The 20,420-nt window shown below is 41.8% G+C and overlaps 1 protein-coding gene across 1 annotated transcript in view; it reads right to left on the bottom strand.

Annotated features, from left to right (window-relative positions):
• The window catches only part of LOC306883200 (LIM and calponin homology domains-containing protein 1-like), a gene marked incomplete at its 5' end in the record, with an annotated part of 106,695 nt that extends 87,389 nt beyond the window's left edge, over window positions 1-19,306 (bottom strand). The window contains 3 exons of the mRNA XM_079438319.1: window positions 8,786-8,816; window positions 18,881-18,976; window positions 19,119-19,306. Of these exons, the coding sequence (XP_079294445.1) occupies window positions 8,786-8,816; window positions 18,881-18,976; window positions 19,119-19,306 (315 nt within the window). The remainder of the gene's footprint in view (window positions 1-8,785; window positions 8,817-18,880; window positions 18,977-19,118) is intronic.
• Between the last annotated feature and the right edge of the window lie 1,114 nt (window positions 19,307-20,420).

The following is a 20,420-nucleotide window of genomic DNA, read 5'->3' as shown; positions in this document are numbered from 1 at the left end:
ATTCTGCCTGTTTTGATGTGTACTGCTTACACAAATGTAGCAAATACATTCCTTATAAGCTTTCCATCGGAAAACAGCGATCTGTCGTCAATGCTTGAGGCTTAGACCTTCAGAATGATATATAGTTTGTCAAGATTAACGATATTCTTTCACGTTAAATTCATTCATAAACACTAAACTAGTGGGAAAAAAACGCTTCAGTGCGCTGTCGCTCTTTTAAACATTTATGGAAACATGGCTTAACAACAGCGTACCGGACTGCGTCATACAGCTCGACCAGCTGACATGCTATCGAGCTGAAAGAGCTCTTGTCGAGGGAGGTAAGATCTGCGGCGGCGGGCTTTGTGTTTACATCAATGATGCATGGTGCTGCGAATGGAGTTTATGATTATTAAGTGCCGGCCGTTCTATCTACCGAGGGAATTTACAGCTATACTGCTCGTTGCTGTATACATCCCTCCCAGCTCCAACAACAACAACAGGAGTGAGGCACTAAATGATCTGTACCAGCACACCAGTGAGCAGCAGACAGCCCACCCAGATGCTTTTCTCATCTTAGCGGGGGATTTCAACCACGCAGACTTAAAGAGTGTGTTCCCAAAAATACACCAACACATAGACTTTCCAACAATGGGAAAAAAATACTTTGGACTTTGTTTACACCACCCAGAGAGGAGCTTACAAGGCCCTCCCCCACCTCAGAGCCTCAGACCACATCACTGTCATGCTAATGCCTGCATACAGACCGCTCGTTAAAGCCATCAAACCAATACACAAACAGATACAAGTGTGGCCGGAAGGGTCGTCAGAGGCACTTCAAGACTGTTTTGACACCACTGACTGGAATATGTTTAAACAGGCTGCCACATACAACAACACTACAGACCTCCAAGAGTACTCAGAGACTGTCACTGCCTACATCACCAAGTGCATTGATGATGTAACGGTCACAAAGCCCATCACTGTCAGGGCCAACCAGAAGCCGTGGATGACAGGGGAGGTCTACAGACTTCTGAAGGCTCGGAACATTGCCTTTAGAGCTGAAGATGAGGAGGGCCTGAAGACAGCTAGGGCCAACCTTTCCCGCGGCATCAAAGAGGCCAAGAGACAGTACTCCAGGAGGATAGCTCATCGCTTCAGCGACAGCAGAGACACTCGGAGCCTGTGGCAGGGGATACAGACCATTACGGACTACAAGCCCCCACCACAGACCTGTGACAGCACCATCCCCCTGCTGAACGAGCTGAATGCCTTCTTTGCTCGCTTTGAGGCACAAAACAGCACCACTGCACAGAAGACTCCACCTCCTCCCGGGCGACCAGGTGATAACGCTGTCCCCGGACAGTGTGAGGAGATCCCTCAGCAGGATCAATGCACGCAAAGCTCCGGGTCCTGACAACATTCCTGGGCGTGTACTGAGAGACTGTGCAGTGGAACTCACTGATGTCTTCACAGACATTTTAAACATATCATTAAATCAGTCCGTTGTCCCCAGATGCTTCAAAGCTACCACCATCATTCCAGTCCCGAAGAAGTCATCTCCATCCTGCTTCAATGACTACCGTTCAGTCGCACTTACTCCAATTCTCATGAAGTGCTTTGAACGGCTAGTCGTGCACCACATCAAGTCTGTCCTCCCCCCCTCCCTGGACCCCTTCCAGTTTGCATATAGGTCCAACCACTCGACCGAAGATGCCATCGCCACTGCCCTCCCCCCAGCCCTCACACATCTGGACAAAAAAGACACATATGTCAGGATGCTGTTCATAGACTTCAGTTCAGCATTCAACACAATCATCACTCAACAGCTCACTCACAAACTGGTCCAGCTGGGGCTCAACACCTCTCTGTGCAACTGGCTGTTGGACTTCCTGACCGGGAGACCTCAGGCAGTACGGGTCGGCATTAACACATCCAGCACCATCACACTGAACACTGGGGCCCCCCAAGGATGTGTGCTGAGCCCCCTCCTCTTCACTCTGCTGACCCACGACTGCACACCGTCACACAACTCCAACCTTTTCATTAAGTTTACGGATGACACGATTGTGGTGGGTCTCATTAGGAACAGAGATGAGACAAACTACAGGAGCGAGGTGAGCCGCCTGGCCGGGTGGTGCAGTTACAACAATCTCTCTCTGAATGTGGAGAAGACGAAGGAGATTGTTGTTGACTTCAGGAGAGTACACACTCAGCATGCCCCTCTGACCATCAACGGTGCAACTGTGGAGAGAGTGAGCAGCACCAAGTTCCTGGGTGTGCACATCACAGAGGACCTCTCCTGGACTAACAACACTGTAGCACTGGCCAAGAAAGCACAGCAGCATCTCTACTTCCTCCGCAAACTTAGAAGAGCCAGAGCCCCGGCCCCCATCATGTGCACCTTCTACAGAGGCACCATCGAGAGCATCCTATCTAGCTGCATCACTGTGTGGTATGGCGCTTGCAATGCATCCTGCACTTCAACGCATAGTGAGAGCAGCTGAGAAGATCGTTGGTGTCTCTCTCCCCCTCCCCTCCCTCCAGGACATCTACAGCACCCATCTCACCTGCAAAGCCCTCCGCATTGCAGGTGATCCCACCCACCCGACACACAGCTTCTTCAGTCTGGGAGGAGTCTGCGGAGTCTCCAGGCGAGGACCTGCTGACTGAAGGACAGCTTTATACATCAGGCAGTCAGGAACTTTGATACTACAACCCCCCCCCCCAAGTCCCCACATCCCCAGGACCTTCCACCCTCCCCCACCCCCCACAGAAGCAATCAATCAATCAGATTCCAAACTCTCCACCATGGCCAAGACCAAAGAGCTGTCCAAGGATGTCAGGGGCAAGATTTGTAGACCTGCACAAGGCTGGAAGGGGCTACAAGACCATCGCCAAGCAGCTTTTTTAGAAGGTGCCAACAGTTGGTGCGATTATTCGCAAATGGAAGAAACACAAAATAACAGTCAACCTCCCTAAGTCTGGGGCTCCATGCAAGATCTCACCTCGTGGAGTTTCAATGATCATGAGAACGGTGAGGAATCAGCCCAGAACTACACGGGAGGATCATAGTCACCAAGAAAACAATTGGTAACACACTATGCTGTGAAGGACTGAAATCCTGCAGCGCCCGCAAGGTCCCCCTGCTCAAGAAAGCACATGTACAGGCCCGTCTGAAGTTTGCCAATGATTCAGAGGAGAACTGGGTGAAAGTGTTGTGGTCAGATGAGACCAAAATCCAGCTCTTTGGCATCAACTCAACTCGTCGTGTTTGGAGGAGGAGGAATGCTACCTATGACCCCAAGAACACCTTCCCCACCGTCAAACATGGAGGTGGAAACATTATGCTTTGGGGGTGTTTTTCTGCTAAGGGGACAGGACAACTGCACCGCATCAAAGGGACGATGGACGGGGCCATGTACCATTGAAAATGGGTCGTGGATGGGTATTCCAGCATTACAATGACCCAAAAAACACGGCCAAGGCAACAAAGGAGTGGCTCAAGAAGAAGCACATTAAGGTCTTGGAGTGGCCTAGCCAGTCTCCAGACCTTAATCCCATAGAAAATCTGTGGAGGGAGCTGAAGGTTTGAGTTGCCAAACGTCAGCCTCGAAACCTTAATAACTTGGAGAGGATCTGCAAAGAGGAGTCTTTGCAGATCCTCATATTCATTTGCATTTTATTTGCATATTAATGTTCTTAAATCATGTTTTTGTATTGTGCATTCCATTGTATTGTACTGTGCATTTTTTTCTTTATTAAAACCAAATGTGTTCATCAGTGATGGAATATCAAGTGCAGGGACATGTTTGTGTGCATTTTAGTCCCCACAACAGTTAGCAATAGATTGAAGCGCTTGTCTGTGAACTAGCTGCTGGCACTTATAACAGCGGCAATGAGCACTCAGCATGATTTCAAAAGCAACACATTTCAGCACCAGATCGCCTCTTATTTAACACAAACAAACAAAATTAATACTCTGCTAGTCAACTAGAGATGCTTCATTTGTATATCTGTACTGTGAGATGTTTCAAAAACATTTGACATCCAACTCACATTAACAGAGGATTGCCATAGGGAAGAAAAATCAAAAGTGAGATCTCTTTAACATCTCAAATATGTCTCCTAGACAGAAATTAGGTTAATTTAAGTCAAGTCAAGTCAATATTATTTGTATAGTGCTTTTAACAATTCAAATTGTTGTATAATATAGATCACGCGTTCTCTTATTTGCTCTGTATTTTTAAACACAGAACTTCAGACTCATCTATATCACATTGATCATTTAGCCTGTTTGTTGATTAAATAAACTGCTTTAGACCACGCCTTGAAGTTAACACGATGTGTCTGGTGTGTGTACTACCTGTTGTCCTAGATGCAGCACTGTGGTTTTAAAATAGTGTTATATAATAGAAGCAAATGTAGGAAGAATTCTTCCATGGACACACACACAATTGCCAGACTTCTTGACGCCGTATGGACGGCCCTCCCTTAAACCTCCTGAGACCAGAAAAACATATATTTTGGGTTTTTGAGAGCCCTTGTCATTTGGAGAAAATCCACAGAACCCTCCCTGACTGCTCAACGTTAAGTCGCAGTAAATTCAAAGAACGATATCGCAAAGGATGACGTTTTTACGAGCGACTCGAACTAAAGACAATCTCCAGACTTTCCAAACCAAAGACTTTTACGACCCTGCATATCACGCACATTCCAAGGAAACGCGCCTTTTCGGTGCGGCTGTGGCTAACAAAGAGAAAGAGAGAGCCACACCTTTGAATTAGAAACGAATGTTTAAAAGGGGAACAAAAGTTATACTGTGTCTGCTATTTGAAGCAAAATATACTCGAGAAAAGAAACCCTATAGACAAGATATCTATACATGTATTAAGAAGTGTGTGTTTGTGACATTTATAAGCTGTTGCATTATTTTAAATCTATGGTAAATCTGTTTCCAGAATTTATAATCTTCCTGAGTAGTAGTTGTTCATTATCACATGCTCTGATTATTTAGGATCGTTTAATCAATGCCTTAACTACGAAATCGAATATAAAGGATATTTGTATTTTGGTGCCTGTTAAACGGCTACTGTTTGGTTTCGGATGAAATCTGATTTAATGAATAATAATATTGTGGTATGAATGAAATCTTATCTGTTTTTCATTAACGCCTATTTACAAGACGAATGGAAGTCTGCTGTTATAAGTTTTTATGTGATAAAATACTTGCGCAGATAATGTATGCAACACGAAACTGTGCAGGGGCGGGGCTCCGCCCACAGCTACACTTGCGATTGGACCACGCGCCCAAAAGGCGGACCCCAAATCGGCCCATTAAAACGGATGCACAACCATGAAAGTTCGGTTGGAGTTTTGAAAACAACAGGAGGCCACGCACGCCTCGCGAGTCTCTCGTTCTGCTCACGCTGCAAAGCGCTTCTGGCCGCTAACATCACGGCGAAGGCATTGCACAGCGACAGTTAAACTTCTAAGACCTGAATAGACTTGCTGAAAGCTCCTCCAATCGCTGAAGAGTAACCGGGTCACACGACCTCCCGAGCAGCCAATCCGCACGCTATCCGTCTCAAGCTGAACAAAGGGACGGATTTCACCTGAGGAAAAAGCCTGACTTTGAACCGAAGGAAAGACTTTTTGAACCTACAGAAACACGAACAGTAAGGCAAATGAACTTCTCTTGAATCTACTGGAAACTGGTGATATATCTACCTGTTGTTTAAGAGTAAAGATAAAATACTTCTTTGTCTATGAGTTCCCTCAGGTTGAAAACTAGCATTAGAAATGAAGACTCTCTTCAGAGCATAACAACCCATTGCAACGAATGTGTGTTTATGTCTGTTTTATGTTGTCTAGTTAATGTTGTGTTAGAATAGTGAATAAAACTTTGACTTTATTAAGAAATCTTTTGTCTGTGTTATGTGATTTAACATGTCGTAACTATTTGCCAAAAAGATCGCGTTTTACCTACGCTCAGCTAGGAGCTAACTAAGTTAACTCAATTTAACTATTTGATTTATTTTAATCGTTGGCCACGAATGAAATAAACAACGTGTTAAAAGATAACTTGCTGTTATTAATGCTTGCTGGACAAGTCGTTAACAAGGCATAAGTTGTACATTCTGATTAATAACAATTAATCATATGAAGATCAACTCTTAAGAGTGATTCCCTAAAAGCTAAATAATAAAATAAATATATTTGTAGGATTAATTTACTACACAAATAACGTGTGAGACAATACATACCCATATATATGTAATTTCAATGCTATGTCCTTTGTGTAGATATTTAAAGATGACCATCTTTAAGCATAACAGTTGAAATGAAATGGAAACACTTTCAAATAAAAGTTAATTTGTAACATTAGGATTAATGAAATCTGTCTAAGCATTGTTCCTTGTTAGATCACTATCGATCACAACATTCTTTTGAATAGACTAGAAAACTTTGTTGGCATTAGTGGAAGTGCATTAGCATGGTTCAAATCGTACTTATCTTACCGCCATCAATTCGTAGCAGTGAATGAAGAGGTATCATATCGATCACAAGTGCAGTATGGAGTACCTCAAGGCTCAGTACTAGGGCCGTTACTTTTCACGCTTTATATGTTACCCTTGGAAAATATCATCAGGAAACACGGGGTTAGCTTTCACTGTTATGCTGATTTACAGGCCTGCTTCGAACTTACTGATTGGAGTGTTTTTGAGGCTGCAGCAACTGATCTGGATGAGCTTACCGACGCAGTGACGTCCTACATTGGTTTCTGTGAGGACATGTGTGTACCCACCAGGACTTACTTTACATTTAACAACAACAAACCTTGGTTCAGTACAAAACTCAAACAGCTTCGCCAGGCCAAAGAGGATGCTCACAGGAGTGGGAACAAAGCCTTGTACAAACAGTCCAAATAAACACCGAATAGAGAGATAAGAGTGGCAAAGAAAAACTACTCTGAAAAGCTAAAAAAAACAGCTTTCAAGCAACGACTCTACATCAGTGTGGAAAGGCCTGAAAGCCATCACCAGTTACAAGACCCCTCCCCCCAGCACCAAGGCCAATCAACAACTGGCTGAAGACTTGAACAAGTTTTATTGCAGATTTGAAATACAAAAGCCTGGTCTGACACCCCACACTCACTTTGACCTTCTCACAACACAGCCATCAACACCTTCCCCCTCCCTCCCCCCTACTGTTTCTCAGTCTGTAATCAAGATCTGTGAAGATGTAAGCAAAGTCTTCAGGAAACAGAAGATAAGGAAAGCCAAAGGCAAATGTCTCTCCAGCCTGCCTCAAAGCCTGTGCTGTCCAGCTATCATCCATCTTCACATTGATCTTCAACAGTTCACTGGAGCTGTGTGAAGTCCCCTCCTGCTTCAAACGCTCAACCATCCTCCCTGTATCCAAGAAACCAAAAATCACAGGACTTAATGACTACAGACCTGTTGCTTTAACGTCTGTGGTGATGAAGTCATTTGAGAGGCTCGTGTTGGCTCACCTGAAGGATTTTACTGGTCCCTTGCTGGACCCCCTGCAGTTTGCTTACCGAGCAAACAGGTCTGTGGATGATGCAGTCAACATGGGACTGCACTTCATTCTCCAACATCTGGACAAACCAGGGACTTATGCAAGGATCCTGTTTGTGGACTTCAGCTCCGCCTTCAACACCATCATCCCAGACACCCTTCAGAATAAACTGACACAGCTCTCCGTCCCCACCTCCGTCTGTCAGTGGATCACCAGCTTCCTGACAGACAGGCAGCAGCTAGTGAAGCTGGAAAAACTCACATCCAACACCCGCACCATCAGCACTGGAGCTCCTCAGGGCTGCGTTCTCTCCCCACTGCACTTCTACCTCTACATGAACGAATGCACATCTAAAGACCCCTCTGTCAAACTGAAATTTGCAGATGACACTACAGTCATCGGCCTCATCCAGGACGAGTGGTGACGAGTCTGCTTACAGTTGATCATCTAGCTGTCTGGTGCAGTCACAACAATCTGGAGCTCAACACGCTTAAAACTGTAGAGTTGATAGTGGACAACAGGAGAAACCCCCCTGCTCTCCCTCCACTCACCATCATGAACAGCACTGTGACTGCAGTGGAGTCATTCAGGTTCCTGGGCGCCACCATCTCCCAGGACCTGAAGTGGGATACTCACATCGACTCCATTGTGAAAAAGGCTCAACAGAGATTGTACTTTCTTTGTCAGCTAAAAAAGTTCAACCTGCCACAGGCGCACATGACACAGTTTTACTCTGCTGTTATTGAGTCAGTCCTGTGCTCTTCTATAGCTGTATGGTTTGGGTCAGCCAACAAATCAGATATAAGAAGACTGCAGCAGACTGTTAGGTCAGCAGAAAGAATAATTTTTGTAGGCATTAAACTGCCAGAATTTTATCTCCATTTGCATTGAATTTTCAGCACTGCAACTGCAAGCTGCAAGCGCTCAAACAGCAACATTACACACTAACAAAGTTAAAAAAGTGAAATCGCAATCAACCACCCCTTAAAAAAAAAAATTCAGTTGACTCTGTGCAATGACTGTACTAACGCCAGTGACAAGTAATGTTACTTTTCATTATATTTAAGCTAGCTGTTGATTTTAACTGAAAAAGATCAGATTAATTGGTTCTATACCCACAAATCCATTAGTTGGAACAACTTCTTTTTTTTAAATTAGCTCAAAAGATATTTATGCTTCAAATTATTATGTTTCTACTGATACACATAAAGCAACCTTTGTGATATATACACAGTGGCATGGCACTGAAGATTTTACTTACATTTTTTAACTTCTTGTTGTTGTCTGGACCTCTGTGAGAAAGACCAAGAATAAGAAAGATGTGTAAGTGGACTCATTTTATGTAACGCAATCATTTAGATTTAAAAAAAAAGAAGAAAACAGGTGATTAAGAAATAACACAAATTATCTTACTATCTACCTAAACTCATAAGAGAAAATCTTTTAATCTTTCGACATTCAAAACTTTCAAATCATCAAATGTTGGGGACCCTGCGTGTGAGTGTTTTGACTGGTGTGACTTGACTTTCAGCCTGCAGATTGCTCTGGTTTGGTGAAACGTGGTAAAAAAAATGTAAACAGTGACTCTCTGACCAGCCCAAAACTCATATTATAGGTGTCTGTCTGCCTCTTAGTTCATTTGATCATCTCTAGGCACTGACAGCGTCTGAAATTTCAAACTCTACCTCATGTGTCAGTTTTTTATTTTCTAATATATTTATATATATATATATATATATATATATATATATATATATATATAGTAAATAAAAGGCTATAGAAGAAAAAGAGAGGGAGTGATACAGACGGCTAGATAAAGCAGCAGTAATTTCTGGTTTCCTTCATGTCTGTTGAATCTGAGGGCAGTCTGTTATTCTAACCTTTCCTCCTGTAAGATAGGCTTTGGTCGACACCACATGACAAATTCCAATATGTATTAGATCATTCTTCTGATAGCACCTTCTTTCTGTCTCTCTCCCTTCATCTGTCAAAAGCATTCATTGTTTCCATCAACAAGCAGAGTATCTACATACTTCAGTTCTGTGCTCATTTCATAGATTTGTCTATGATCCAGTGGAAAGAGTGATGATTGCGATATGAATGAAAGAGAGACAGGTATGGAAAAACATAGGCCAGTGCAGGTGTGCAGCAGACATGCACACAGACACATGTAGATTTTCAGAGAAAAAAAAAGTTCAGTTCAGAAATAAGCACAGGATGACATACTATATTTTTAATAGAGGTAGAGGCTAAAGGGTATTGTAATAACCTTAAGTGCCTTGCTTTTGTTTTAATATTACAGAAATGTTTTTTACATAATTGTTCATTATTAAATGGCATACATTTTCATTAAACCTCTTATCAAGCAAACCGATTAACTGAAAAAAAAACATGTTTTTAAAAAATATATATATATAAAACAAATGATAAAAAAATTACTACTAAAATAATATCAGCCTAAAGCAACGTTCATACTGACAGTAATTTGAGCAATTTGAAAAATTTTAATATAGTTGTCAAAAAAGGAGCTACTGTATATTTACTTTAGTCCAGGTGATACGTACAAAATTTGAGCTGATATGTTCACTTTTTCATAAAAGCATGAATCTTGGTACAGTTGTACAGGTTGGGGCCCTGAACATTTTCAGAAATGGAGCCATCGCAAAAACACCTCGTGGTTGCCATTGGCGACCATTTTACTTTCCGCTAATAACTAAATTATGCATTTTGTGTCATATCTCCTGAACCAATCATGATAACACAGAAAAGGTGATGTCTACACCTATGTTTTGATGGTGTAGGATTACAATGATACCATATACAGCAACATAAACTGTTCAGGTGAAGAGTTAATGGTGAAATCATCAAAGTGAGAAGGAAATAACATATCTGAGCATCACAGTATCACAGCATTTACAAAAGTCCATATTATGTTTCTTAAGTTTTTCTTTCTTTGATAATTAACTAATAGTTTAGTCGATAGTACAATAAAAGTTTGTTTTAATTAATTCATTATTAATTTGTTACATTTAAATAGCACTTTTCGTGGTACTCAAAGCACTTTACTTGAAAGAGGGAATCTCCTCAACCACCATGGTGCTGTTCCTTTGTTATTATAATGGAATGGACCATTTGGTTCACACCTTCATAGACACAGTTACATTATTTATTTTACAGAATGACCAACTGAACTGATTGAAACTAATCAGGTTTCAGCAGCGGCCATTCAACAGAGACTGCTTTGCTGTCCGTCACTGTAGACCTGCTTATATCATCTGATCATGGTTGTATCTCTCTATTAGTGCTACTGGATCTTAGCGCCGCGTTTGACACTATCGACCACAACATTCTTTTAAATAGACTAGAAAATGATGTTGGCATTAGAGGAAGTGCACTGGCATGGTTCAAATCGTACTTATCTGACCGCCATAAATTTGTGGCAGTAAATTAAGAGGTATCATACCAATCACAATTGCAGTATGGAGTACCTCAAGACTCAGTACTTGGCCCCTTACTTTTCACGCTTTACATGTTACCCTTGGGAGATATCATTAGGAAACATGGTGTTAGCTTTCAATGTTATGCTGATGATACCCAGCTCTATATTTCTTCGTGACCTGATGAAACTTACCGATTTGCAAAACTAACGGAATGTATAGTTTATATCAAAAACTGGATGACTAGCAATTTCTTACTGCTAAATTCTGAAAAAACAGAGGTGTTAATTATTGGACCAAAAACTTTTGCATGTAATAGCCTAGATCACTGTCTAATACTTGATGGCTGCTCTGTAAATTCTTCGTCATCAGCTAGGAACCTAGGCGTACTTTTTGATAGCAATCTTTCCTTTGAAAAACATGTTTCTAGCATTTGTAAAACTGCATTTTTCCATCTTAAAAATATATCTAAATTACGACCTATGCTCTCAATGTCAAATGTAGAAACATTAATTCATGCATTCATGACCTCGAGGCTAGATTATTGTAATGCTTTATTGGGTGGTTGCTCTGCACGTTTAATAGACAAACTCCAGCTAGTTCAAAATGCAGCAGCTAGAGTTCTTACTAGAACCAGGAAGTATGACCACATTAGCCCGGTTCTGTCAACACTGCACTGGCTCCCAATTAAACATTGTATACATTTTAAGATCTTACCTATAAAGCCCTGAATGGTTTGGCACCTCAGTATTTGACTGAGCTCTTATCGCATTATAGTCCTTCACGTCCACTGCGATCTCAAAACTCTGGCCATTTGATAATACCTAGAATATCAAAATCAACTGTGGGCGGGAGATCGTTTTCCTATTTAGTGCCCAAACTCTGGAACAATCTACCTAACACTGTTCGGGAAGCAGACACACTCTGTCAGTTTAAATCTAGATTAAAGACCCATCTCTTTAACCTGGCTTACATATAATACACTATCGCATTTCTATAATTCAAATCCGTTAAAGGATTATTAGGCTGCATTAATTAGGTCAACCGGAACCGGGAACACTTCCCAAAACACCTGATGTGCTTGTTACATTGTTAGAAGAATGGCATCTACGCTAATATTAGTCTGTTTCTTTCTTATTCCGAGGTCACCGTAGCCACCCAGATCCAGACTGTATCCAGATCAGATGGTGGATCAGCACACAGAGATGACCTCTACAGCCAGGACACCAAGATGAGCCCCAGAGACTGATCCCCAGTGAAGCCCCTGTCTCCAAGACGGCCATCGGAACAAGACCACAGGACCAAGATGAGTCCTTTGCACATACTGATTCTGCTTTAGCCTAGATTTAAACTGCTAATTGTGTCTGGCCAGAGGAGAATGACACTATTTCGACAAACTATTTCCCCGTCTAAATACTGTAAAGCTCATCAGCCACCCAGCTTTATATCAAGCCGATGTAAAGCTGCTTTGACACAATTTACATTGTTAAAAGCACTATACAAATAACATTGACTTGACTTGACCCTGCAGATAGAGAAAGCTGATTCCAAAACATCAGTTCTTATTCTGCTGGATCTATCTGCCACTTTTGTCTCTGTGAATCATCAGATTATCCTGTCTACCATCATCGGATCTGCACTCTACTGGTTTGAATCTTCTCTCACAGGTAGGTCTTTCAGGGTTTCCTGGGGAAAAGAAGTATCCAAAGAACATCAACTGGTCACAGGGTTTCCTCAGGGATCAGTTCTTAGACCCATCCTCTTCACCATATACACTCCATCACTGGGACCCACATGGTTTCTCCTACCATTGCTATACTGATGACACACAGCTCTATCAATCATTTCAACCAGACAATCCAATAGTAGCTGCATGGATCTCAGGCTGCCTGGTAAACATCTCGGCATGGACGAAGGAACATCACCTGCAGCTCAACCTGGCAAAGACTGAGCTTCTCGTTTTCCCTGCCACTCCGACTGTACAGCATGATTTCATCATCCTGCTAGGTTCATCAAAATTTATTCTTTGGTGACCAGCATCAGGAGGATCTGTCCCTTCCAAACATAGCATGCTGCACAACTTCTTGCCCAGGCCCTTGTCATTTCTAGGCTGGACTATTGCAATGCTCTTCTAGCTGGACTTCCATCATGAGCAATCAAACCTTAACAAATGTTTCAGAATGCATCGGCACGACTGGTCTTCAACGAGACCAAAAGGGCCCACTTCACACCTCTCTTTATCTCCCTGCTCCAGCTGCCGGTTGCAGCTTGAATCAAGTTCAAGACATTGATGTTAGCGTACAGAACAGCCATAAGCTCAACACCCTCCTACTTCCTCCTCACTCTTACGAATCTACATCCCCTCCAGAAGCCTGAGATCTGTAAGTAAGAGATGTCTCATGGTAACATCACAGAGAGGCATTTTCATTCACCTTTCCTGGCTGGTGAAATGATCTCCCACAATCACAGTAATTAACAGAACAACCGACATGTTAGCTGACAGCAACAATAATATAATCCCATGCCCGACCCATTTGACTTAAACACTGGGACCCGAACTGCACCTGCATTAAATCTCCACATGAGGTAGACAAAGCTAATTTTTAAAATCTTTTATTCAAATTGTGAATAGATTAAATACAGAAAGCAAGCAAAAAGCGCTCCCTTTAATATAATCAGTACAGCTGTCAATCAGTGGCAGCGCGATTGGCTACATTGCTCAGCGTGTACTGGACCGAGTCAAAATAGTCTTGATTATTGGACCCGCAACCTGCCTGTGCTTGTCACTGTCCGGCCCGCACCCACACCACACCCTACACATAAACATTATTCCACCTGTTACATCAAATATTAACGATACACCTGCATGTACCCACCTGCGAGCATGTACCCCTTGTGGACAACATAATAGACAACTCTGGCCCCAGAGAGTGATTGTAAATTAGGTTTGCATTAAATATGTTTGAAATTTCATTCGACATTTTCTGAGATTTCATTGTAATCCTTCTCAGGGCTGGGCGAAATATCGCATGCGATTGTCATGCACATCTCATCAGTAAAGCCAGTTGCGTGATTAGCAGTAAATCTCCATAACCTGCTTTCAAATGGAGCGGCATTTAATACACAGAGCCGTAGTTCACTGACAAGCTACGCAATATTGCCCAGCCCTATCATAAAATCACTGAATTAACCATTACCTGTTCACCTGATTGCGTTGCCGTCTGTGTGTGATGTTAGAGCGTTGTTGAGAGAGAACAAGAATGTATTGGAAGCACACTACCGCCTACCTGACTCTGCCTGAGGTAAGAAAAAATGCACTTACCTGAGATTATTTTTTAATATCTCTGAAATATATGATCATATTCTTGAAAACAATCTTTTAATGTATTGAATAAAATATTTGTTAATTATCAAAGAAAGAAAAAATGTATAGCCATAACATGGACTTTTGTAAATGCTGTGATACTGTGATGCTCAGATATGTTATTTCCTTCTCACATTGCTGATTTCACCATTAACTCTTCACCTGAACAGTTTATGTTGCTGGTATATGGTATCATTGTAATCCTTGACCATCAAAACATAGGTGTAGACATCACATTTTCTGTGTTATCATGTTTGGTTAAGGAGATATGATATGACATATGACATTACAATACATAATTTGGTTATGGAGGAAAGTAAAACGGTCGCCGTGGCAACCACAAGGTCTTTTTGCGATGGCTCAATTTCTGAAAATGGCACTTTTAAAAACTTAAAGAAAAACATAATTCTTGCTTTGTGCATACTGTGCTACTGTGCAACCCTACTTTTAGGGTCAGTTTAAAAAAAGTTTAAAGTCAGTTTAAAAAAAATGCATACATTTTGCCAAAGATTATGTAATGCAAGAATCAAAAAACATGATTTCTGTCTGGACCTTCAGACTAAATAACAGCAATCTGGTAAAATATTTAAACACCCATTTACACAATTGTGTAATTCTGAACTGTGACAATATGACACAAGCAAACTCACATACACTAACAGAGGGAGAATGAAATCCTATCTCTCGTGCATTCAGTTTGACAAACCCTTGACAAAAACCAATCCTATGAGCAAGACAATCTTTTTGATTTACTGTAGTTTCAGTGTGCTGTCTCAGAAAGACCTCTTCATGCCTGATGGCTTATCCCTCACTGAGAAGTACCCCACTCATGAACTCTGAGTGGGACATCTGAGACGACAGACTGTGCAGTGGACAAACACACCTTTGTTTAATATCTACATGTTGTGGCTATGAGAAAAAAAGCACCAAAAAAAAGCAAAATGGAGGAAGTTTGTGCACTTGAAACCTTTTAATTGGCCCATGTAGACTATGTTTATCTAGCTATCCAAGTGAGGACAAACACACACTTCTATTGTTTAATATAAGGCTAATTATATATTAGTCAACTGATATGGATTTTTTGATGGCTGATCCCAATATCTTAGAGAGCAGGGTGGCTGATGGCAAAGACACAGTGCATATATTCACTATTCTAATCATATAGTTTTCCTAACACATTTTATCAATTCAAACCACATCAATCACAATACCTACTATTAGTTTTTGTACTACTTTTTTTCTACTAATTGAAGCCTGTTAATGGGCCCATGGACACTATGTTTATCTATACTGTAGTTATCCATGTGAGGACAAACACATACTTCTGTTGTTTAATATAAAGCAAATCATATAGTGGTCAACTGATATTTTTTGATGGCCAATCCCAATATCTTAGAGAGCAGGGTGGCTGATGGCAAAGACACAGTGTATATATTCTCTATTCTAGTCATTTTCAACATTTTACAAATTCAAACCACATCAATCTCAATATTAATTTTGTATCTAACCATTTATAAGTGATATATAATTGCTAATGATGTCTGAAAGATAAAATGGGCCAAAAACCATTTTAAGCTCACACTGAAAAGTAAAAAATTAGTATATGCATATGAAAATGCAATACTGCAGACACTGCAAAATAAATGTATGAACTTTGGACAAGAAATGGTCATTGAAACAAAAAATGAGATGGTGCCCCAGGCAAACATAGATGGTAATACATGCAGTTCACATGGCTCTTTGGAGCAGCGGCAGCATTTGTCTTGGCGATAGTTCTGCTTTTTGGGGGGTGTTTTGTTTTATTCTGTCTTGTTTTCATTCTTTCTATGTGCTGATGCAGAAGTATATGTGGCCGGTGCTTGTTTGAATCGGATAAAAAATGACTGAGCTACAGCCGTTTGAAGGCAATAGAAGCAGCAGATCTGATTTTGAGAAAAATCGAGTTAAAGATTCCAAAGCAGAATCACAGAGCAACGTTGCATATTTTCCTCCACTTCTTTTCGCAATAATAATTACTATATTATTAATCACAATATAGCTATTTATTTTATCTTTGTTATTAAAAACATGAACAAAGATGCAAATAAACAGTATTTAATCAAGAGCAGCGAGTGATTCCGTCTTTTCTTTTAATGTAACATTGAGACAGATCTATATTAAGACCTACTGTAATGCATGGATAAAATATAATGTTACACATCAGATTTCCCCCCAACTATTAACTAAACGTTCATGTCAGTCATAAGAGAATATGATGTGAATCTCGCCAATACATATTTTGCAATAATGTATTTTATAAGGGAGATCGGGCGCTCGTGGAAAGGCGCGTCTATTGCACTTATGCTTTGCAAATGTCAGTCAGCATGATCGTCATCAGCATGGGTCTGAAAATCATATTTAATTGGTTTGGACTCATGTCATCGAGAATTCGATATGAATATTAACAAAGCTGGAATGTTGCGCTTTGCAACAATAGACTTACAACTTGTGGTGAGAAGCAGTAGCCGTCGTCCAGAAGTGTGGAGAGAAAAAGGTACTCCTCTCAGAAAACGTACAAATAAAGATCATTTTAGATGTTTAATTACTATTCGGAGCATTGGGATCGCTAGAAGAGGGCTTAATGAACTCATTTTTGTGAAAACCTCAAATTCGACCAAAACTGACATTTTTCACTTCTTTTGCCTGTAGCTCAAAATTAGCCAGTGTGACTTCCGACTCATTTCGCCAGAACGGGTCACATATATTCTTACACTCAGCGAAATGCATATTGACTTGTATTGTTGATCTATGTGTCTCCTGCTTTGTTGGGGACATATATGTCAAGTCAAGTCAAGTCACCTTTATTTATATAGCGCTTTTTACAATGCAAATTGTGTCAAAGCACTGCACAATATCAAAAAAGGAAATTAATGTGTCAATAAGTTTAAATAGTGTCTTTACGATCAGGTCGACGATATCGCTGGAAATGAAGCATCCCCAACTAAGCAAGCCAGAGGCGACAGCGGCAAGGAACCAAAACTCCATCGGTTTGTTATTATATAATCTCCACTGTTATATTATATTATAACATATTATTTCATATATGTTATGTGTGCAGCAGCAGTATTTCCTTCATGCTCACAGCAGCAAGCCTGTGGATGTATTGGCAGTAGCAAGTCTTGATTACCATTTATATTACCTTACTAAACTCTCCAAAACTTGTCATGACAGAAATAGGAATCACAACATTAAGTGTCACGAATAGGGCTAATTTGACAATAAACCATGATCAAATTTCTGACAGCTAGTTTTAACGTTTCATACTGTATTATAATTATTTACATCTACATTTATTCATTTGGCAGATGCATTTATCCAAAATTGAGGAATACAAGCGATTCATTATAGGATGGCAATAAACACGAGAAGTGCCAGTTATACTATACTTATCATTGAATAATATAATGTTATAAAACCATTATATTATTCCCATAAAATCCCATAATCCCATAAATGAGATCCCATAAAATATCCTCATGTTAATAGTGAGGGTCCAAAACTGTTGACATTAACAGCAGCCATTTAGCACCACAGACACTTTGGTGAATGAAGACGATGACACTATCGCCTCGCAAAATTTATCCCTGAGGATATCCACAGTGCAGTGTCGGTACCATCACAGTGTACAACGCTGGCACTATTGCATAATGTTACAACAAATGGCAGGCCTGCCCATGCTGTGCTTTTAATACTGGCTGTCGTACCAACACCATTATAGTATTGATGTCTGACTCGGAGCCAATGCCGGTGCTGTCACTAACATAATGCAAATAGAGTTATACAAGCATGGGCACAATGAAGAGCAGTAAATGGAGCACATGTACATGAGCAGTAGAATAAAGCCAAAAGTATACTTCTTTTTCGTACATGTACGTTAGCGTATGCGTACAGTTGAATGCATAGCATTTTAAAGTATACTCCATTTGATAGCGTGCTTGCACTCAGGTGGTTGACACATGCACTATAGAAAGCTTAATCTTAGTCCAGTGTCTGTGCTATACTTCTCCAGAAGTAATGACCAATAAAAATGTGTTTGTACTCTTTTAAACTAAAGTTGCAGCAATCTCATAAAACTCTCACACAAGCGCTTGTCAATGCAGCCTTCTGTTGTTGTTGCTGTCTCCGTTATTTTGTTGCTGTTGTTGTTCTCTCTCTTTAGGTTTTCGTTTCTACTGTGAAATAGTGGCCCGGGCCAGTGTTGCCACCTTGTGGAACAACTGATTAGTGCAAAACAAATTCAATGCGCATGTGTGACCTGCGCGTACAAGGTTACAAAAATTGCTTAGTGCGCGTACTTGTAACAGCACGGCCAGGCTCTCCACCCAGCCAACTATCACGATCTGCATCACCTGAATTCTAACCACGCGCACCTGCACCTCATCATCACCCTCATCAAGAGCACTATAAAGGCACTCACCACAGTCACTTCATCGTCCGATCTCGTTTATGCAACATGGACTCCAATGCAACCAAGCAATGCTCGATGAGTATAATCTCATTTACCATTCTGACATACTTATCTTCTGTTCTCCGCTCCGTTGTAATCTTCTGTGCAGATTGCCTCCCGCTGTGGTCAGCCTCCGGTCCTCCACGTCTGCCCAGCTCCAAACTCCTGAAAAGCACACGGATTCCATTCAGTGCCTTTTCCACTGCCATCACCAACATATATAAGAAGAGCACTCACCCTTCGACACCTGCTGCACTGTTCTCTGCACTAAGCCAATCAATAAAGTCACTGTGTGTTAAACACTTACCTTGGTGTCTGACTACGTACCATAACAGAAGATCGGACCTCACCGTTGACACGATGAGCACGCCAGACCGGCTTCAAGAACTCGTGGGCACTCTTCAGAAACTCCTCACCCAGTCCGCTGCTCCAGCACCATCCCGCTCCACCGCCAACCATCAACTCTCCTTCGTCAGTGATGTTCGCCAGTCCCATGGCCAGACCAGCGCCCTACTCAGGTGATCCAGAAAATTGCAACGGCTTCCTCCTGCAGTGTTCGTTCACAATAGACCTCTACCCACAGATATTCACCACTGATCAATCCAAGATCGCTTTCATTGTCAATTCTCTCTCCGGACCTGCGTTAAAATGGGCTGAAGCTATTTTGACTCAGGCCAGTCCCGCTACTCAATCCTTTGACCAGTTTATAACCCATTTCAAAGAAGTTTTCAGTCACACTCCAGGAGATTCCACTGTGGGTGAACAGTTGTATCGGCTGCGGCAGGGCTCCATGACAACTCACCAATACTCTATCAAGTTTCGTACCCTCGCGGCCGCGAGCGGATGGAATGAGGCCTCTCTTTTGACTGCTTTCCATCAAGGCTTGGATCCAGCAGTGCGCCTCCAACTCGCGGCTTATGACGACACCATCGGCTTGGAGCAGTTTATTCAGTGTGCTGTCCGTTGCTCGAAGAGGATGCAAGCCTGCCGCTCTGATTCCACAGAACCCCACAAGGCTAATTCTCCTCCATCCTTCCGACCAGCGAGCAGAGAACAATCTGAACCTATGCTGACAGATAGCTACCACCTCACGCAGGCAGGAAAGCGGAGACGTTTGCAGAGGGATTTATGTCTATATTGTGGAGAAAGCACATGTGATTCCTGATTGCCCTATCCGTCCGACTAGGCTGATAGTGAGTGGTATTCGTCCAACCTTCCCAAAGATGAAACCCCTAACCACTCAAGCACACCTGACCCTTGGTACCACCTCCTTACCTGTTACCGTCCTCCTCGACTCCGGCTCTGCGGGGAACTTCATCGCCGACTCCCTCTGCAAACAGCTCCAGCTCCCAACCACCGCCACTGACACAACTTATCAGATCCACTTATCGGTCTTATCTTATCGGTCCCCTACAGCTTCGCATAGGGCTATTACATCAGGAGGAGATTCATCTTTTGGTTCTAGAGGAATCTAGAGTGGACATCATTTTGGGTCTCCCCTGGCTGGACCAACACGAGCCGACCCTGTCATGGCACAACGGAGACGTTTTAAAGTGGGGTAATTGCTGCTTCCCTCAATGCTTTCCACATCTGCCTAAACCCGCTTCCA

The sequence above is a fragment of the Barbus barbus genome (genome assembly GCF_936440315.1).
Source record: "Barbus barbus genome assembly, chromosome: 17".
Classification (NCBI taxonomy): Eukaryota; Metazoa; Chordata; class Actinopteri; order Cypriniformes; family Cyprinidae; genus Barbus; species Barbus barbus.
This window is presented reverse-complemented; position numbering and strand designations above follow the sequence as displayed.